The 22874-nt window shown below is 34.3% G+C and overlaps 2 protein-coding genes and 1 pseudogene across 2 annotated transcripts; 2 read left to right on the forward strand and 1 right to left on the reverse strand.

Annotated features, from left to right (window-relative positions):
* Positions 1-1133: 1133 nt before the first annotated feature.
* LOC143556182 (H/ACA ribonucleoprotein complex subunit 4 pseudogene) lies at positions 1134-2960 on the reverse strand (annotated as a pseudogene).
* A 5959-nt stretch (positions 2961-8919) lies between these two features.
* Positions 8920-10984, forward strand: LOC143556143 (glycine-rich RNA-binding protein 4, mitochondrial-like). The gene is made up of 5 exons (XM_077045554.1): positions 8920-9112; positions 9240-9285; positions 10379-10452; positions 10680-10745; positions 10853-10984. The coding sequence occupies exons 2-5, from the start codon at positions 9240-9242 to the stop codon at positions 10982-10984; spliced, it is 318 nt and encodes a 105-aa protein (XP_076901669.1). The 5' UTR covers positions 8920-9112.
* On the forward strand, positions 10985-15424 carry LOC143556144 (uncharacterized). The gene is made up of 13 exons (XM_077045555.1): positions 10985-11093; positions 11179-11216; positions 11293-11403; positions 11479-11598; positions 11680-11760; positions 11860-11928; positions 12001-12078; positions 12181-12342; positions 12399-12506; positions 12603-12671; positions 12773-12835; positions 13877-14034; positions 14805-15424. The coding sequence occupies exons 1-13, from the start codon at positions 10985-10987 to the stop codon at positions 15229-15231; spliced, it is 1593 nt and encodes a 530-aa protein (XP_076901670.1). The 3' UTR covers positions 15232-15424.
* Positions 15425-22874: the final 7450 nt, after the last annotated feature.

Below are 22874 nucleotides of genomic sequence, written 5' to 3' on the forward strand. Positions count from 1 at the left end.
AAAGAATTAACTTTTCTGTGGCTTGCTAATCGATCAAAATTCACTGTTGAAGAATGGAGATGTTGGTCTGAGTTTTATTTGGATGGTGGTGACGGTGTAGATTAAAACTCTTTTTCCTTTTGTTTTTTGTTTTGTTTTGGAGTTTTGCTCAGCTTCTTGCTGGGCGTATGTTTTAATTTTCTCCTTTGGATTGAATGAAAGTTTTGCTATTTCAAAAAAAAAAAAGTATTTTTAACACTTGCCAATCACATTTTCTATGAAATTCATTTTTTAATCCATGTAATTGCATCTCACAACACTTTTATTTTCCTATTTTATTTTTAAGATTTACAGCTATAAATAATAATAATAATAATAATAATAATAATAAAAAGTATTCTAATTTCACTAAATTAAGGTTTAGAGCACAAGTCATGTGAACAAAAGAGTTTTATTTTACCGGTATAGCTAATTTTAATAATGTTTTATGAACTGGTGTTACTCAAGCGTCGGGTAAGTAAATAACATGTCAAAACTACTATATGAAAATATATAATACATAAAACTTGTTACAACGATTGTATTGTCAAGAAACCCCAAACTTACGATAAATCTCCCTTGACCCCCACAGATGACCAACACTTCCTCACAATCGGTTAGTCTTCAACAAAGATAGAGGTCTCTATGTGACCAAACTCTTATGTGACAACGATAATGCGTAATGAATCTACACACACCCCAGATAGCATAAACCATAAGCTTCGGGTGATCAGCATATGTCATGGAGTGGAAATGGAGTGAAATATTGGGGCTACATCAGCACCATTATATAAAACTGGACCTGATCAGTCGGATCGTAAATCTTTTACATAACTAATCCCTAATCGAAACGTTTTGTAAACGGGTTAAACATGTTGGCCTGTATCATGCTTTCATTCAACTAGTAAAACATGCTAACATGAGCAATCTATTAATTAAATAGATGAAATAAATGAGTCTGTAAGACCATGACAGCCTAAAAGTAATGTTCATGTGATGTAGTTTCTATCCATAAACCATTATAGCCAACAAACTGAGCACCAAATGCCTTGAAACCATGATGTTGCATCAATAAACCACATAGATATCAAAACTTACTTCAAATAAGACACCAAAATCCTTAAAAAAACCATGTCAAAAACACATAGTAATCATGCAGAACAACAAATAAACATTTGAATCCAACTCTACTCTTCTTCCTCTGCATCTTTCTTCTTCTTTTTCTTCTCTTTTTTCTTCTTCTCACTCTTACTCTCTTCTTCTGCAACACCATCTTTATCCTTCTTTTTCTTCTTCTTTTCAGATTTCTCCCCATCACCATTCTCAGCCGAAACACCCACATCCGCTACCGCCTCCACGTCACCGTCTTTCTTCTTTTTCTTCTTCTTCTTCTTCTTCTTCTTCTTCTTCTTCTCCGTAGTCTCACCTTCCACCTTCTCCTCTTCTTCAACCTTCTTCTTCTTCAAAACCGGTGTTTCTTTAACACCTGCAGCATCATCTTCCAACTTACGTTTCCGCCCTTCATCACCATCTTCACCATCCTTATCCTTCTTCTTTTTCTTCTTCTTCTCACTATCAACTTTAACCGCCTCTACACCTTCCACCGCCTGCTCAGCCGGTTCAGCTGCAGCAGCAAGCCCAGCCACCATCGAATCCCCACCAGTCGGAAGAACAACATTCCTCACCCACTCAGCCGGCGTCTTCTCATTCGGCTTCCCATGCTTACTCAACTTCCCTTCCGAAATCAGCTTCTTCTTCATCGAAGCCGTCGGTCCCAACCCCCACTTCCTCGGATACATATCCCTATCCATCACCACCCTCTTAATCTTCGCCACAACCCCATGATCACACGTCGCCATCACCGCCGTCGTCATCTCCGCAATCCCCAACGCAATCGCCTCCCCTTTCGTCGTCATCAAAACCACCTCCTCCCCATTCTCAATCCCGTTCTCAAACCTCAACAACCCCGGGATCATCAACTTCGCACCATAACATATCGCATTCACCGCCGAATCCTTCACCACCAACCTCTTATAACTCGTCAACAACACCTCCAACGGCATAACCACGCGTCTCAAATACGCCTCGTCCCGATAATTATCAAACATCCATTGCGCGTCCATAACATCATGCATCGTTGCCATATTATCCTTTTCCCCCATTATCCCCGACCGCACACGTCTCAACTCCTGCATATGTCCACCGACTCCCAAAATCAACCCTAAATGAACGCACAACGTCCGAACATACGTCCCGGCCTCACACGATATCCAAAACACAACCAAATGTTTATCGGCATCATATTCCAACAACTTACTTTCATAAATAGTTCTAATCCTAAGCTGCCGCTTAACGGCGGAAATCAACGGAGGCCGTTGAAACACGGCACCGGTTAACGTTTCCAAAGCCCTAGCTACTTTGGCAACATCCGGTACGGATGAATGTAACCTAGCTACACATACATACTCCTTACCGGCGCCTTGTTGCGATTTGACTAACCTAGTGGCACGGTCAATACATACGATTAAGTTACCGGTGACTTTTGGATCTAATGTGCCGCTGTGGCCGGTTTTCTCGACACGTAGGATGCGTTTAATCCACGCGACTACTTCGTGTGAGCTAGGGTTTGCAGGTTTGTCTAGGTTGATAACGCCGTACCTGATGTATTCGGCTATTGGACGTTTGAGTGGTGAGTAGCCGGACGGGAGTGGCGTGTAGTGGCCGGTACGGACGTTTAATCGGTCGTAGTTTTTTAAGAGGATTGGCCAGTCGGAGGTGTTGATTGTCGGTGTGAGGGTTTGTGGTTTGATTAGGTAATCGGCGTCGGTGGATGGTGGTTCGGTGGTGGTGGAATCGGTGTCTTTTGACTTGGACTTCTTTTTCTTCTTATCGGAGCGGTGGATGTCGACGTCTGACATGGCGGCGGTGGTGGAAGTAGTTGCCGGAGTTGTTAACAACTAGGGTTTTGGAAGATAAGAGTTAAGGGGTTTAGGGTTTTGAGGGATGTTAAGTTGTTAACAACTAGTAAAAAACCAGCCGCGTTGCGGCATTGTAGACACGCAAATTTGGTCGGTATTAGTTGAGCTCGTTACGGTACCAACACTAAATTCAAAAAAAATTAGTAAACGTCCAAAACATAATGACACTCATATAGCTTATGATGCATAAAAGTAACACATGCACAACGTTATTTGGTTGGCATATCCTCCGTGTTGCAACAAAAAGTCGACACAAATTCAGTGGTGTTGGTTAGGTTCGTTTGGTAGAAACTAAATAGCAAAAATTTCGATTAGGTTCGTTGCGTAAAAAGTTTACATAACAAAAAAAAAATTATAAACAAAACAAAAATTCATATTGTGACCGAATAATAATATGGCACGTGGCATAGAAGGTTTTTGATGCACCGAACATGCCTTTTAATTATATTCTATGTATAATTATGATTTAACCTATAAAATTAGGTTAAACTATAGAAAATTATCTTGTTCTTTAAATTGAAAACGATAATATTTTTATTATATACCAAATCATAAAAATAATTGAGGTTTTTTGTGAACTAAATAAAGACAGAAGACTGTTGAATAAAAATAATGATGAAAGAAATTGTCATTCTTAAAGTACAACATGTGTAAAGTTAATGTTGTTTGCATTAAACAATGTAGTAGTACATTACGTGATAGTTGAACATGCTTGTATCTTGTGTATATATAGTTGTATATTTTATTAATAGTATGAGTTTGTGAGTGAGATGGAGTTTGCAAATTAGTATATATATAATGTGTGTGAATTTATGTGTGTTTATTTTAAGAAAAATATTATTTTATTTTAAGGTTTATATTTTAAAATAAACTATATTGTAGTGACGTCAATTTGGTTGGTATAGATTAATTTTGTACGTTTTCAATGCTAGATACAGAAAAAATGTAAACATCTAGAGCAGGAATTTGCCTGGTAACAATTAGGTTCGTGGCGGTACCAACACGAAAGCCCAAAAAATGATTTAAACATAAAATGTATATATGTATATATAAAAAATGGGTAAACTCGGACGTTGCTACGGCTAGTCGATGTGAATTCAATTGGTGTCAGTTAGATCTTGTAAAATGAACAAATTTAAAAGGAAAAAAAACGTAAAAAAAAACATATGTTTGTTAAAAAAACAAATCTAACTCCTCTAATAAAAGACTACCATTAAGTGCCACTTGTCAAATTCTCATCAATTCTTAGACTTTTTAACCCATCTTTCAAATATGAATCCGATGGGTCATTACCCACCATGTGTGTAATTCGGATCTAGATCTTTTATTCCTTCTTAAACCTTAAATCACACAACTATCCAAACTCCCATCCATCCCCCTCTCCTGGTCATTACCCACCCTCCACGGCAGCCACTACCACCATTGCCCGCACCGCCACTCCACGACCTCTTTCCGGTTTCCACACATCCATCCATCCATCGATAACTCTCCTTCAACGCCAAATATGAATACCGGACCGGGAATCTTCTTCGATATCGGCAAGGAAGCCAAAGGTTATTTCAATTCATTTCAATTCACTATTATATTCATATTCAATTCGCCCTAATTTGTTTGTTTGACCTAATTAAAAACAAACAAATTAATTTCCAGTGTCGTTAATAAGTTTTTGTTTGAATACTAGCAAAGGTACTGGCTGATCTCGCCTACAAACATTCATATGACTTCTACTTTGACTCCCCATATTCAATTGAAACAAGAAACAAAGTAAATATTTCTTTACATGATATTCATATTTATTTATAAAAAGTATTTTGAAATAATTTAATTTTGTTGACACAGGGGTTTGATGTTCCGTGGTGGAAAAAGGCTTTAGGACAGAAGTTAACAGGCATGATTAACGAAATCGGTTTATACATTATAATTTGTGGTCAACGGGCTGTGTTGACCGAGTGTTTTGTTCAGGTGGAAAGATGGATATTTATCGCAGTATATATAAGAAGCTCATCGACCGGTGTATCTCGGTTACTGTGTCCAAGTGGATGGTGAAAAATAGCGCGGAATCTGAAAATATTAATTGGTAAATGCTACGTACTGTCATGAAGAACCAAATGTGCATTCACTAAACTTTTATCGAGTAAGTTGTTTTTTTTATTTGTTGGGTTTTCGATTTGTAATGTTAAGTTTTAAATAATAATTAAAACAAAAATAAAGATCATTTCAAATTTTGTTTAAAAAAGTCAATATATTTTAGGTTACGTTTAAAATGTTGTTTTTTTTTATAATATTTCATTATGCATAGTCAATCAAATTATAAACTCATTTTAACAAAAATTATGAGTGGTCAAACTCAACAAAAATACAGATTATTTCAAATTAGTTTAAAAAAATCAATGTATTTTAGGTTATGTTTAAAATGTTGTTTTTATTATAATTTTTCGTTATGCATAGTCAATCAAATAAAAACTCATTTTAACAAACATTATGACTGGTCAAACTCATTGCACCTTAGGAAATACATTCAAATTAGAAACTCACCTTAACCAAAATAAAGATATTTTTAGGAAACATTTCGTTTTTTTATAAAATACTATAACCAATTTTGAGTTTAAACATAATTAAATAAAATCCTATAATTGAATATTGCCAAATATAAAATTTACCAACTCACACTAATTTGGGTTTCAATGTCTCTAAATTTCAATATACTTTGTTATATATAATTTATATAGACGTTATGTAGTCTCAAACAAATACAACAGATTATATTTTATTAACTTATTAGGTTATGTTTAAAATGTTGTTTTTATTGTAATTTTTCTTATTTTTAGTCAAACAAATTAGAAACTCATTTTAGGTAGGTATATGAGTGGTCAAACACATATGACTTTAGAAAATAAATTCAAATTAAAAACTCATTTTAACCAAAATTAAACATATTTTTAGGAGATAATTTCATTTTTTAAATTACAAACTCATTTTTAACCAAAAATAAAGATTTTTAGGAAACGGTTTCAGATTACTTTTATATCACATAATATCAAATTTAACAAATAACACTATTTCCGGTTTCAATATCTTTAAATTTAATAAATTCGTTATATTGACATTATGTATATCATTTTTTTATAAGTTATATTTTTAGAAAATGATGTAGTCAAAAAGAAATACAACATCAAAATTTAAGGTTACGTTTAAAATGTTGTTTTTATTATAATTTTTCATTATGCATAGTCAATCACATTATAAACTCATTTTAACAAAAATTATGAGTGGTCAAACTCATAGGACTTTAGGAAATAAATTCAAATTAGTTAACTCATTTTAACCAAAAATAAAGATATTTTTACGAAATATTTCATTTTTTATTTAAAATAGTATAACCAATTTTGACTTTAAACATAATTAAATAAAATCCTCTAATTGAACATTGCCAAATTTAAAACGTAACAACTTCCACTTATTTGGATTTCAATATCTCTAAATTTCAATATAATTAAAAATATCCCGTATTTTTAGTATTCTTCAATTTTCCAGCTGATGAAGTCGAGTACTTAAGTTCAGATACCATATGCAGTTCAGAATATATCAATGACACTGTTGATACAACTTTATACTCTCCTGAACTGCTTAATGGACTAAGAATATCCGGACTACCAAACCACAAACTGGTGCTAAAAGTTGGTGTTCCTGTTATGCTCCTTAGAAATCTTAACCAGAAAGAAGGCTTATGTAACGGTACTCGACTACAGATTATATCTTTAGGCACTCGTGTAATTGAAGCCAAAATTATTTCTGGAACTAACATTGGTCATAGAGTTTTGATTCATAGATCGTCACTGACTCCATCAGATAACAAAATAGCCTTCGAGTTTCAAAGACGGAAATTTCCTCTTGCAGTATGTTTTGCGATGACGATAAACAAAAGCCAAGGTCAATCATTATCAAGGGTGGGTTTGTACTTAAAGGAACCCGTGTTCTCACATGGACAACTATACGTCGCCTTGTCAAGAGTTACAAGCAGGTGTGGATTAAAGATTCTGATTCTTGATAAACAAGGTAATCTGACCAATACAACAACAAATGTTGTGTACAAGGAAATTTTCTCTTATTTATAAAATACTTGTGTAAATTTTATCCTTGTAATTTTAGTGTACTTTGTAATTGTATTAACAATATATGACAATCGTGTTATTAATTGTATTTTGCTTAATGTTTAAATATTAAAATTTTCGTTAATTGCCCGTGTATTACACGGGTCTCAAACTAGTGAAATATTATAAAAGATAACTAGTGACACCTACAACTCATTTCAAACTTAAGTATGATGTACACCGTCTTAAAACCAACACATGAGGGGTAAATCAACCTCACATATCAGCAACACAATTGACGTTTAGAAACGGATTCGTATTTGACAACTTAAAATCTTTAACCAAGGTAGTTGGATGCCACTTATTGTGTTTGCAAAACATAGTATATTCGACATATGCATATGGTGTGAAGTGTCTTTCCTATGATGACCATATAGTGGAATTTCACTTTTGTGTACGGTAAAGCTAGAAGATACCACCGTAGCTTTATGCCTTTATGATGGTCCTAAAATTCATGTTCCATGAATATTCTAATGTTCTTTGTGGCTTTTTGGGTGTCTTCTTTTATACTATGTATTGATTCCTTGTTGTTACGTGTAATGTATACTTGCATGTGATACATTCAAAGTAGTTTAATGTAAAAAGTCATGGTCTATATAGATTTTTCAATTTAATCACCTTCATGTACGTGTGTTCGAAGATGGTTTACCACTTAACCGTGTTTTGGGACAACTTGCATCATGTTATCGAACTTTTTTTTGTTTGTAAATCATGTTACGACCATGTTTTGGTATAAAGATAAATAAAGAAGTATTATTTAGTTAAATAGAGATAGATATCGGGAATGGAAAGTGATAGTTTTTAAAAGATATATAAATTTTAGAAAAAAGTGTTTTTTCTATTAAATAATAAGGATGGGGTGGCGAAACTAATGTAGATGCTCTTAGACGTTATACAAATTTACACAATGGACTATATCATAAAGGTAAATTGTATCTTTTGTTTTCAAAGTTGCTTAAGTTTGATCTAGTTATTAGTTTCTTTTATAACAATAAAAAAATTGTTTATAGGTTATTGTTTTTCAATACTCAATTTTTCTCATCATCGAATAGGCAAATATTAAAGTTGGGGCATAACCTAACAACTTATTATCAAGCAATTGAAAAACCTGAGATAAAAGATCTTATTAAATTAATGTTTTAAAAATACAAGTTTTACAACAACATAATGTCATGTGCTTTGGATAATGAGTTGAGTTAATGTCATTTATACGGGTCCATCGAAACTCATGATCTTCAAGTACCACAAAGAGCTTCAAACCATTAAGCTGGCATGATTCTTGGCTTCCTAAGGTCCTCCGAAATGAGAACATGTTGTTGAAAGTTTGTAACATGGAAATCATGAAAAGTTATGAGTTTAATTTGCAAAGTAAAAGGTTGAAACTGAAATAATTTTATAAGCCGGTACAAAATATTCTTCTAATGGAATTCGATGTTATGTAATGTTACATAAGATGTGTCGAGGATGTTCAAGAACATAAATGATAATCAATATCGAACACGCCAAAAAATCTAACTCAAAAAACATATAACACAAACAACTTTATCTAATAACCATAGTAGATAAACCAAACTCGAATAACTATATCATGTTATTAGACCGAGTTGTAAATTGACTTCAACCTCCAAAATACATAACTCGGTTGGGTCGTTATGTTTGGGTCGAGATTCAGAAATTATCTAGCAAATGTATTTATTGATTATTATATAAGTATATGAAATAATAAAACAAGAACTATATAAACAATAAACTTGTTTAGGCTTACGAGTCGGTACAAGCTCAACACGTACGTGAAGTTCGGGCTCGGGCTCTAGCTCGTTTATTAATAAAAGTTTGAGCTCACCGTGCATAATTAACAGGAAAGGATAAAAGACGTTGAATCAAAAAGTCAACAACCCTAAACGTACGTCTTTCGAAGCTCAATTTTCACAGTCGTCTGTGCGTGGATTTGAATTACGTTTGCAGGTAATCAGTCAATCAATCAATCGGAGAATTACAATTATAATTCTATTGCTTCATTGTGTATTTTGAAACCCTAGAAATAGATGTAATTGACTAATTATGTTATTATTATTATTATTATTATTTGCAGATGAGTCATTCAGTGGATCACAATTCAACTGTTAATAATAATAATCGTAAGTTTGAATTTAGAAGCTGCTTTCACCATAATATTATTATTATTGACTACAGTTTGAATTTAGAAGCTGCAAGTAAGCTGAAATTAGTACATATTATTAATTCTAGGTTTTTATTGTGAAATCATACAGATCACATTATGACTTATATTCATCATCACACTAATTATTTTATTATTATTATTATTCAAAAGCTTATAATTAATCATACTTATTAAAAGCCCTCGCATTTACGCCTAGTTTGTCTCGGCAGAGAAGGAAAAAAAAGTTTAATCTTCAATGCAATTATACTAATCCTAAATTCGAAAGAATAAGAATTGTGGTTGAAGAATTAAACTGATTCCAACAAACACCAAAGCCTGGAGTTAGGGCTGCGGCATCGCCGTATGAGTAAATTATTAAAGTCGAAGATTGGGGCTGTGTGGAACCAAGAAGGTGACAGGAACATGAGAAGATAAAAGACGAGGAGTGCGACTGAAACTTAGATCTAGGAGAGGTCAAAGGAATTACATTGAACATTTTGTTATTCAAGTTTTGGAATTACTTTTGAATCTTGACTACTTTGTAACTTTTGGTAGCATTAAACGTTATATAATAACTTCATTTTATCTGAAGAATAGTATTATTTTACTTGTACACAAGTAACATAATATATTTTTAAATTTATTATTTAAGCGCACTTTTTTTTCTCTTAGGCCCTCGCTTTTTTTGCGCTTAGCGAATTTGATAACTATGCTTATAATAAATCATCTTGTATTTGTTAGCCTGTGTTAATATGAGGATACAAACTGATACGATCCCGGTTGTATCAGGAACAGTTAAGGCCAATAACCGACTGTGGCGGTATTAGATTAGATTAGGTTTCTAGTCATTTGTTGGTCGTCTTTGTTTTTAATCTCAATGCAGTACTGTAATTTGGAGAAATTTCACTTCTCGAATTGGGCCTTTTTATTAAACCAAATCATATGTTGCCTCTTGATTTCGCGAGGTTCTAACGCAAACAGTCCAAAAAAGTTTTTTTATTTTTTATTGTTTTTAATATAACTGACTTTACTGTTCTATTTTAATTGAATTTTTATTTTCTTTCTACTAGAGCATGGAAGCAAAGGCCTGGAAGTTTTTGTTGGTGGTTTGGCCCGTTCTCTTACTGAAGATAAGGTTCGCAAGGTCAGTCATCTCTTCATACTCATCACTTGGTTGTTAAAATTCATGTTTTTTTTAATTCTTTGGGCTTTGTAACTTTATATTATTCTCAGTATTTGTTTATGCATTTAAGGTTACCGAGTTGTATGTGCGTTTTTGTTTTTGCTTTTCATTATATGCTATAGTGTTACGTTTGATGTTTCAACAGTGTTGCATTTGAACTACCGTAACTTTGATTCCTGTTTCTTTAGGTGTTCTCAGCTTGTGGAGAAATTACGGACATTCGATTGATAAAGGATCAAACAGGAAACCTTAAGGTGATCTGTTTGTATACCTTTACTGCATAAGCTTTAATGATAAACTATTTCTAATATTCTTATACTTGTTTCTAACTTACCTGTTTCTTTGCATAATATATACACAGGGTTTTGGCTTTATACATTTTGCAACAAAAGACGCTGCTGACAAAGCTCTGAAGGAGTTGAATGGATCTATGGTAAAGAATAATCTCTCAACACTTATAGTTAATACTCTCTATAAAGGACAACCGAAATGAATGTTTGGAGGTATAAACTTGATCTTTTTTACTCTGTATGTTTCAGCTAGACGGAAAAAGGATACATCTGCTGCACAGGACACACTATTTATTGGAAACCTTAACAAGGGTTTGTTTTAATCTGTTCGTAATACTGTTAATTTTCATGCCTAAAATATATCACTTTTCTTTATCTTAGTAATTTTTGTGTGTAGGGTGTAGTGCTGATGATTTTAATAAGGTTATTCGGCAGGTGAATACATATTTTCTTGGTTATATTTGTTTTTGTTGGTCATAATTTCATGTAACCAACTGTTTTGGTGGTATAGGTTTTCCCAGATGATGTTTCCATTGATCTTTCACAGCCCCCAAATGAAGCTGCTGCTAACAAAAAGGTCAAGAACCGTGGTTTTGCTTTTGTGAAGTTTTCATCTCATGCTGTAAGTTATCTGTATACCTATCTCATCATCTTGTTGATCGGTCAAAGTTCAGTTTAGACTAATGTGATATCACAGGCCGCATCACGTGCATTTAGGCTTGGTTCTAAACCAGGTTTTGTTCTTGGTGGTTCAATGCATCCTTCTGTTAAATGGGCTGAGGAGGATGCTGGAGTTGATTCAGAAGAACTTGCTAAGGTATTAATTTGTTTCATTTTGTTATGCATTGTTTGCTGACTTGTTGTACATATATTTTATACTTCATTATTGTATATCCAGATAAAAATAGCATTTGTCAGAAACTTACCCTCCAATACTGATGAAAACTACTTGAAGTTACTCTTTGGTCCCTTTGGAACGGTCAGAGATACATATACTGCAGTTTATATATTTATATCTAACTTTTAGTTAGATTAATTGCAAGTTTTGATTGTTTGCAATTTTGCATGTTTTTTTCAGATAGAAAAAGTGGTGGTGCATAACAAAGGCACTTCTTTTGTTGGATTTGTTCATTTTGCTGAAAGATCAGTAAGTGACATAATTTACTTTAGCACTCGGTTAATTATAATTTCTTACTTTGCTTCTATATGTACTATGTAGCACCTTGATAGTGCCATAGGGAGGCTAAATGAAAAGGTTGTCTCAGGGCCAAAAGGCGGTCCATCGGTTAAACTACAGGTACTGATAGTGTTGGTTACTGTAGGTTTTTAGTTAGTTATTTATAAAGGAGAAACAAATAAATCTTTTCATCATCCAAACTCATCTACATGATAATAATAGGTTGAAGCTGCAAGGCCTATGGATAAGAAAAGGAAAAGGGCTTATGAAGATCCCCAAGTCACTAAGTTCCAACCTCAGATTCACAATTCGGTATTAAATTCCTTCAATGGCCACCACGAAGACACACATCAAAAGGATTATAATTATTTGATCGATAATAATGTTTTTTAGGTTTTCATTCGCACTTAATTTGATATATGCGTTGTTCTTATTATTAGGAACCGATAGGTGCTGATCCCCATGAAGCTGCTGTTCTGCAGCTACCGGTTGCTGTCAGAGAGCGGCTCCTTCGGATTTTACGGCTTGGTATTGCCACTCGATACGATGTATGTTTTCACTTTTTAAATAACACACTCGCGCACACTACATATCAAGAAGTTGACGTGGTAAGTTTTTGATATTTTTTGTTAATTCTTTGGCAGATTGAAGTTGAATCCTTAACTAGTCTTGCAGAATTACCTGAATCTGCAGCCATATTAGTCCTTGATCAGGTTAATGACGTCTCCATTGAATATTTGAATCTCTATATTATATAAAATAAATATTAGTTTAAAATTTTTATAACTTGATTGAGCTGTACATTTTTCTACAGTTCATGATATCTGGAGCCGATGAGTATGACAAGAGAGCATATCTCACATCTCTAATTTCTAAGGTATGTGTTCTGTTTTCACGGTTATAGGTTGATTATTAGTTTTAGGCAGAATTTCATGTGTGTGCTCTTAAAACTTCAAAAAGTTCATAGTATCGTATACGTCCTTTCAATATACATGAAACATTCATAAATACTCAATTCTATTAAAATGATTATAGACCATTAAATTCCCATTTTACCCCTAGACAGTACATAAAGTACAATATTTTTTTAGAACATCATGTATCTAAAACCCCAAAACATCAATCTAATTCGCTTCTGACAAAATAAGTACCAGGCACGTGATTGTCAAGTAAAACTCTTGATTAATTCAATGTTTAAAAAAACACTAAAGCTCTCATACTGAGATGGTTTATTCTCTTGTAATAATAGCTACCCCAATACACGAAATAAAAACAAGAAACATGAGTATCATTCCACCTTCACAATTTTTTACTAAAACAGTTATACGTCAATACAAAGCTACCCTCAATTCAGTTTCTGCAAGATGCAGAAGAACAGAAGATAACATCAAAGGGGCGGCTAGTTTAGTTTTTGCAAATTTAATCTATCAATAATTTTTTAATCTAATTGCCCTTCTGCAAGATGCAAAAACAACAAAATAAGTACCAAACACGTGATTGTCAAGTAAAACTCTTTGATTAATTCAATGCTTAAAAAACACTAAAGCTCTTATGTTGATATGGTTTGGTCTCATGTAATAATAGCTTTCATAATCCGCAAAATAAAAACAAGCAACACTAGTATCATTCTACCTTCCCAATTTTTTACTAAAACAGTTAATACAGTTATACATCAATCGAAAGCTAGTTCAGCTTTTGCAAATTTAGGGGGTGTTTGGGATTCCTTATTTTACCTCCTTATAACTTTTCATTAAGTTAATAAGTTACTAAAGTGTAACTTATGGAACTTTTCCTCTCACAATATAAGCAATCCCAAACACCTTATTACTTTTCAAAAAGTTAATAAGTTATAAGTTGATAAAAATAAGCAATCCCAAACACCCCCTTAATCTATCAATAATTTTTATTTTGCATACAGTACCAGCGGGACAAACTTGAATTGAACCAACTACCTCCAAGTTTGTCAAGATTAAGGGACACTAATGTTAGGGATCCAGTGAGCACGGGCTTCCACAATAGGACCCATCTTTCAGCCCTTGATTCTCTTGCCTTGCATGTTGACTCGAGTGTGCCTAGGTTTGTTTCTTATACACCAAGCAATTTGGTTATATATAGTTCATCACATATATTTAATGGATTTTTTTGATAATCAGTAAAAGCGATGTACTGTTAATATGATCCAAGTATCCAACACGATTATTATTGATAATTAGCAAAAAAGTAAACATAAGACTAAGCCTGTTTCGAGTGCAATTGTCTCTCCCAGATCCCATTAATGCTTTATAGACCTTAAGTCAATAGTCTAATAAGCATAATCAACTTATGCACATTCCCATACTTATATAAGCAACAATAAATATAATATTATCATTTTCATACTTATGCATAAAACTAACCAGAGTCTAGTCTAATTGTAGCATTCAACTGCCGTCGAGCTAGGTCGGGCATCATGTTAAAATGGGTCTGGGTCAAAAACAGGTTATAAGAAAAGACGGGTCAAGTTACCAATAATGCTTTATAAACCCTCACTCAATAGTCAATCAAGCATAATCAATATATACTTCTACACATACTTAAGTTAACTCCCATAATAACGAAATATGATAATACACATACTTTGGCCTAAAAGTTTTGTAGTGCATAAAACTAACAAAGAGTCTAGGCAATTAATCGTAGCATTTACATCTCGTCGAGCTGGGTTAGGTATTAGGTCAAATGGGGTTGTGTCAAAAGTCAAAACAGGTTTTCTTCTAAGGAATAAACGAGCAAAATGCAGGTTGACCCGTTTGGTCAAACACTTTTATTTGTTTTTTCACCACTTGTTTATTTATATGTGTGTAATGCAGGTCAGACAGTTATGCATCACGTTATTCTTCGTTATATTCAGATTACCGTTTACCAAGTCACGCAGGTGTTTCAAGAGCAGAAGAAAGAAATTCGTTTCACCTGCAGGAGTTACCGGGGTCTTCTTCTACAGTTAATTACAACCGGTATTTAACAAATTCAAATATTCCAACAGCTTATGGAAGCATGGAGGAAATGAGCCCCAACCCGTCACACCAATTCCCACACTCGTCTTCAATAATATCTTATCCAAAGCCTGAACAAGATGTGGACCGTATACCTGCACCATCTAGTGACGGTCCAGCTGCTCGTCCCCAAATGAGATTTGACCCATTTACTGGTCAACCTTACAAGTTTGACCCATTCACCGGTGAACCCATTGTTCCAGAAAGTGTGCCTAGCCCGTATGAGAACACGTACCGACTATGAGCAAATTCTTTTATCGTTTCTCAACCGAAACAAGGGTTGGTTTAAGTTGATGCAGTTTATGTTAACTGTTAAGAGATGCTTGTTTAATGTACATTAGTGGAATTCTTTTAATTATTTTTAAAGTATAAGAAAACTTGTAGCCGAGTTTTAGCTTGAGTACTTAATACATGATACTTAGCGAAATATACAAGCGATAAATGTATTATTATTATTATTATTATTATTATTATTATCATCATCATCACCTAAGCAAATGATATAGTGATTTGTAAAACATATACTAAATAGTGTTAAATAATGATTTTTTAATTAGTTTTTTTTATGTGATTAGTATATTTTTTAATAATATACATTCTAAGAATAAGAACTATATAAAATGACTCAAAATGTGCTTTAAAATGTGCCGGATAGAACAAGATAAAACAAACGTTGTTGTCATCAAAGTTTATTAAATTCTTCGAATCTAATCACGTGCCTTAGCTGCCATGTGGCCGTACAACTTTATTTACATGCACTCAAAATTCAGAGAAAATGAAAGAGAAAGTATTCATTTGTTGTATGTTATAGCTTTATGTATTATTAGTCATAATAACTCTACATCTATAATTATTATATATGTTTGGTTGTGCATCAAGTATCAACTTTTACTTATGAGTCATTATTCAAATAATCACATTGAAGAGTACCCAAAAATAACAAACGTGTATCCATTAATAGTATACTATTATACTTATTTGATATGATTTGTTTACTATCATTTCACATTAAGTAATACATGAGTAAAAGGTATAGATGGTGCTAATGTGTGTTATGTCTAGTATTAACTAGTTATGTCATGTACATATATAACATTTGATATAAAGTATATACTAAGGGTACTCGGGGCACTCTTTAGGTTCTCCATTTGGTTACTCAATAAGCTCACCAACACCAGCGTTGCCACCAGGTCGGCTTCCTAATTCGGATTACCTTTCCGGCTGTACTACTCGAGGGAGAATGAGGGGGTTGTTGAGATGCTATGTGGAGCGTGGTTGGGTTGTTGTGGCACCCGTGTGCTTTTGTACATTCTGAACACCACTTCAATTAATTTGGGCTCATTTGGGTAGTTTTAAGTTGTCTTCTCATGCGTCATCCTTCACTTAACCACATACTGTTCTCCTTTGTCATTTTTTTGTCTCACGCGCCAAAAAGACACGTGTCAGTCTCTAGTTAAGTGGTCATTTAATAAATTCTATGGCTATTTTGGTAATTATTTTACTCAACATGACTATGAAACTATCCTTGTATGTATCTAATGTAGGATTGTACAAGGTGCATTGGAAGATTGTACTTGGAAAATGAGGGGTAGTTGGCTTGCCAGCAGAAGCTGCTGGGAATGTGAAGAACATGTGGTACAAGTCATATGCTGTCTGTCTGTCTGTCACAAACAACATTAATCCTATATTCCTATGTTTGCATGTGCATGCGCCGCTTTGCGCACTATCCACATTTCACATGACCCCTCTTCATTTCCTATGTAACCTTTTATTTTATTTCAAAGTTATTTTAATGACACACTTGTAATTTTATTTTAAAAATTAAATAGTTTGGTAATTCGTAGATCAAATTGATCACCCTTCGGTAAGAATTACATAACGTGGTGACCCAGACTACCTATCTTAGAGGAAACCCATCACATATTGTTTCAGGCAAGACTTTCAACTCACGATCTCTAGGCATGTATGTAAACGGACCGAACGTTTGGTGAAGTGAATCATTCGGCGGGAAGTTCGTTTATTTAATAAGCGAGCGAAAATGAACAAAAAGTTTGTGTTCGTTTAATTAAACGAATGGACATGAACACGTATGTTCGTGAACGTTCGTTTATATTTGTTCATACATGTTCGTTTATGTTTCTTTGTGTTCAGTTAAGTTTGTTTGTGTTCATTTAAGTATGTTCATATATGCTCAATTATGTTTGTAAACTGTTCGTTTAGATTTTAGATAAACAAACATGCTATTTTTTAAACAGACGAACATGAGCACCGAGTATTTTTTTCAATTAGTTGGTCATGTTCGTATTTGTTTATAGTTAAATATATAAACGAATACGAATATACCCTTGTTCATATTCTCTCGGTTAGTACATGCCTACGACTTCTCATAAAGAAATCATGGACTAAACATTAGACTAAATGACTTTCGTATTTAATACTTATAAAAGACTTGTACTACTAGTAACCGACGATTCCATAATAATAATAATAATAACAATAGTGACTTTCATTCCTAATCTTAAAGTTACCCATTAAAGAATTTTGGGTGTCAACACCCGTCCAACATGTTACATGTAATTATTAAACACAAAAGCACGAGTACGATAAAAACAAGGGGTATTTTGGTAAAATGGGGACTAGGTGGACCCCATTGGCATGTGCTGTTTCAAATATGAGTGCCATCTTCTTCCCGCTACAAATCTTTCAAAGTCAAGCGAGATATCCTTCTTTTGTCGTTTTCTGCCTAATTACATCATTACCACCCTTTAACACATTCAATCTCAACTATACATGTACAAGTAGGAAAAAATTCATTACATTATAGCATTCCCAACATGTACTTTATAAAACTATGAGTGAGTTTTCTATATTATATTATATTATATTATATGTTGTGAGTAGAGGTAGCAGTAGTTCAAGGTTTCAGAGGCCTTAATCAAACTATAATGTTATAGCCATTGATAAAAAGGAAATTGATATAAACCCTCCTTCCCAAAACTTGATACTGACAATTGAATTATTATTAGTGATAAATCTTTTACTATTCAATAAAGTTCAACTCTGTAATATTTAAGTTTAAGGGTTCAATTAAGAAGCTGATAACAAATTAACAATGCTCTAATCAATATTTACATAATTAAATAGATAATTAGATTTAGATACCCTAACTTTGAAAGTTTGACACAATAAAATTTGAGAGCTGTAAACCATTTGGTCATTGTTCAAATTGTTCGCATTAATTATTGAGCAAATATGTTAAATACAACTATCCTGTCATATAAACATGCCTTCGAACCATGCAAACGAGACTAAAATATTTGATTACGACATTATAGGGGTAGTTCAATAAGAGAAGCTGCATCTACTTGAATAAAGACAAAATGTGGTCCCGAACTGACGAAAAAGACAAGTAACGGCCAATATCAAGTGAACCCCCCCCCCCTCAAAACTGCATCAACAGAAATCTCCTGGATAACGACATGAAGTGATCCCCCGATGGGACCAACGACAATATAGTACTTGTAGAGGCGAAAATGAGAATGGCATTTTCGTAAATAGCGCGCAAAACCAAGGGCAAAACCAAACAATCCCAATTACTTAAACCCCAAAACTTTCATTACTCGACAACGAATCCCACCAACTAACCACCTTTCAAATTCCGGTTATGGGATCAACACCAAGAAAACTAAAGAATATTCCGGTGACAAAACACACAACATCTAATTCCAAACCTCGTCCTAGGAAAAGAAAACCAACATTTAAAACAACATGTTCTGTCTCCGACAAGCTTGAGGCTCTCAAGAACCTCATACCACCTCAGGAAATTGACGGCGCTGCCACGTCATCAACCGATAAATTGTTTAAGGAAACCGCTGATTACATTCTTCTTCTAAGAAATCAAGTATCCATCTTACAAAAATTAGTCGATTTTTATGGATCATCTTCATCATCCCATGTACAGCAATAATTATCGTTGTTATTATTATTATTGTTATATAATTCTTTATTTCAGTTTTGGTATTGAGCTTTAGATTTTGAATCTCGGATTAATATAAGCTTATTATTGTTATATAATTTTTAATTTTGTATGGTTGATTGATCGATTAGGTAGAAGCTCCGGCTCGCAGTGGCGGACCCAGGATTTTTTGTCAATGGGGTCCCAATTTTTCCGGTTTACAAAATTTTTGGGTCGGTCGTTATTCGGGTCGGGTCGAGAGGAGGAACATAATAAAACACTAAAATATGGTGTCATCGGAAACGAGTAAGCAGAAAGAATATAGATTAGAAACTAGATAGAACATACACTTTTAATTCATTTTTATTCATACCCGAAAAACATAAGCGTAAGCTATATATATATGGTCTTACATGAATAACCAAGACATGAAAAACTAACTCTTACACAAATAAATGATTAATTATAATATACATACACAAGATAAATAATTTAAGTATATGTAAAACTCATGTTGTCATTATATATGTTGCATGGTGATAATGGTTATATGGGATAAACTAAAGTGATAATGGTTATATGGGATAAACTAAAGAAAAAACACAAATACCCTAACTAAATAACTAATATTGACTAGAATATTAAAAAAACAACAAAAACTGGGTATGGTGGGGCTTGAACCTGCAACCTCTCAAAGAAAAAACAAGGGACTTTCCACTAGACTAGTTCAGCCTTAATAGTATGGGTTCCAAGTATTAATTTTTATGGGGTCCTTACAAAATTTAATATATCGTCTCTAAGTAATTTTTAAAAAACATTGGTGTCCCGGGACCCCGATGGGAACTATGTGGGTCCGCCCCTGCCGGCTCGGCTTGTTTTAACTTACAAGATCTTGAGCTCGGCTGGTGAGTCATAAGTCATTTCTCGCTTATTAGTTATCAATTAAATTATATACGTTTTTTAATATATTTTTTCAAGAAATCGGATCGAGCTAGTGTAGTACCATAAATTAGGGGTGTGAAACTCTGAAACGAAACCAAAAATCAGACAGGAACCATTGAATCCGTTTAGCTAAATGGTTCAGCTTCGGGTCAACCTTATGGGTTTGCGGGTTAACCTGTTTAACCTATTTGATTTTTATATTATTTTCCAAGCATTGTTTTAGGTAATTAATTAAATTGGTTGGGTGTCTCTTATAATAATAATAATAGACATGTAAGTGTTTACATAAATCTTTGTTTATTTTGATGTCAATGTAAATGTAAATTTAAAGTAATAATATGTAAAAACAATAAAAAATAAAAAATTCCGGGTCAAACAGGTTTTGTTCGGGCTAACATGTGAATGAGCGGGTCGTCTTCGGGTTCACGTGTCTTGCACGATTTTCAGGCATGTGTTCATGTCAAATTTTTGGTTGGTGTCGGGCTGGACTTGATGACACGCGAGCACCATCCGTTTAACACCCCTACCTCAAATGAGTCAAAGCTCGATAGTTTAGTGTGATTTTTAATATTTAGAAAACCTAAATAGGTAAAACATAAAAATACAAAGGCTTGTTAAAGTTCGACGAGCCTAAACGAGCTTCCCATACAATTTCAAAATTTGAGCAAGACGAAAGTAATTGATTTGAAAACGATCTAGGCATAGTGAATGAAGTGCCAATAAAGGTAATAGTGTGACATAACAGGAATGGGATATTAATATATTATAAGGAATGACTCATGGTGTGACTAGGGCTGTTTAAAAAGTTCATGGCTCGAAGCCCGCTTGAAAAAAGCTCGGAGAAAGCTCGCTTGAAATCGGTTCGATTGTAAACGAGCCGAGCCTAGCTCGACTCGATTTCTAAACGAGCCGAGCCTGAGCTAGCCCCGGCTCGACTCGAGCTCGCTCGATAGGCTCGAACTATTTTATTTTAATTTATTATATATATATATATATACACATGCATATAATTATCTAGTCCAAAATCCAAATATATAATATATGGGCTTCTTTTCTCAATTGAATATCCATGTAGCCCAATACAATTAAAATCCAAAATAACCATACAATAATAAAACCCTAAATTTGTTTTACATATGACAGATTAGAACTATAGAACTAACAAGCGCCTCTTCTGCCTTCATCTTCTTCAACCCTAGATCAACAAATCGGACCTCCTCTCCACCACCATCAGTTCGTCGGTCACATGTCTCCACCACTACCAGCCGCAGCCGCTCACCAGTCACCACTACCAGCCACAGCCGCTCAACAACAACAACAACGTTAAACAGCCGCTTACCATTGTTATTATTGTTATCAATCAATCAATCAATCTTCCTCTACTTTAAACAACGTTAATTAATTCCTCTTTATTGTTATTATTGTTATCAATCAATCAATAATAACAATAAAGCGAGCGAATCGGAGTCCGAATTGTGGCATAGGAGAATGGGGCACATTCATCTTCGGAAGATGAACAACATTGTCAAGAATGGACTTGTGCTGGGCGTTCCCTTGAAGAATTTCAATTTTGAAGATAAATGTATAGCGTGCAAGAAGAGAAAGCAGCACAAGAAATCCCATCACACCAAGAAGGTCAATTCTATTGTCAGTACTCTAGAGTTGCTTCACATGGATCTCTTCGGTCCCGTGAATGCAAAAAGTCTAGGAGGTACTTCTTATTGCTTGGTGATCACTGATGACTACTCACGATATTCGTGGGTATATTTCCTGAAATCAAAAGACGAAACGGCTCAGATGGTGAAAAATTTGATTACCAAAGTTGAGAACGTTATGGATAAAAGGGTTAAGTTCATCAGGAGTGACAATGGAAAGGAGTTCAAGAATTTTGAGATGGAGATCTTCTGCCTTCAGAAAGGGATTGAACACCAATACAGCGTTCCGTATACACCACAACAGAATGGAGTGGCTGAAAGGAAGAACAGAACGTTAATTGAAGGAGCCAGAACAATGCTGGCTGATTCGAAGCTTCCTGTGATGTTTTGGGCTGAAGCTGTTGCTACAGCCTGTTATGTTCTGAATAGAGTCTTAACTGTTAAAAGACTTGGTAAAACGTGTTATGAGCTTATGCATGGGAGAAAGCCCAACTTGAGTGGTCTTGAACCATTCGGGTCCCCTTGTTCGATTTTAAAGACAAATTCTAAATTTGGTGAAGTAGCCGATGAAGGAATCTTAGTCGGTTATGTTGTTGGGACTCCCAACAGACGTGTCTTTAATACATCGACCAGCAAGGTTGAGGTGGTGTGTAACACCGATATCACAAGTTACCAACCGCCAAAACCAAGCAACGGACCTGCTGAGTTTTTCGACTATGTTAAACTTTTTAAGTCTTTTAACATACCGTATTTGGATATTGCTGAAGAAGAAGAGAGAGTTGCTACGAAGATGATCCTTGATGAGGAAGAAAATCTATTGCAAAGACAGCTGATCGATAAATGTCAACCTTTCTCATCAAATGCTATCGATACCCCTGCTGCCTCGACTGAAGAAGAATTTTTCAATCCATTTCACTCTCAGCATGAAACAACCATTGACGAGCTCTCTTCTAACTTGGAAGACAATTTGCATGTCGGTTCTGTTCCGACCACGAGAATTCATAAAGATCACCCTTTGGAGAATGTGATTGGTGATGTGTCCTCCGGTGTACAAACAAGACGTAGCTTGAATGAGCACACCTGTGTTTACACAAGCATCAAGGAGACAGGCATGATCAACGAATGCTTGTACACCTGCTTTATCAGCCAGATTGAACCGAAGAATTATCAAATGGCTCTCAAGGACAGCTCGTGGGTCGAAGCTATGCAAGAAGAGTTGGCTCAATTCAAGAAAATGGAAGTTTGGACTTTGGTTGAAAAACCGAAGCATGTGCATGCGATAGGCACAAAATGGGTGTTTAAGTGCAAGAGAGATGATAATGGGATTATCATAAG

This window comes from Bidens hawaiensis, unplaced genomic scaffold (assembly GCF_021521415.1).
Source record: "Bidens hawaiensis isolate Kalapana, Puna unplaced genomic scaffold, B.hawaiensis_p1.1 tig00018483_1, whole genome shotgun sequence".
Lineage (NCBI taxonomy): Eukaryota > Viridiplantae > Streptophyta > Magnoliopsida > Asterales > Asteraceae > Bidens > Bidens hawaiensis.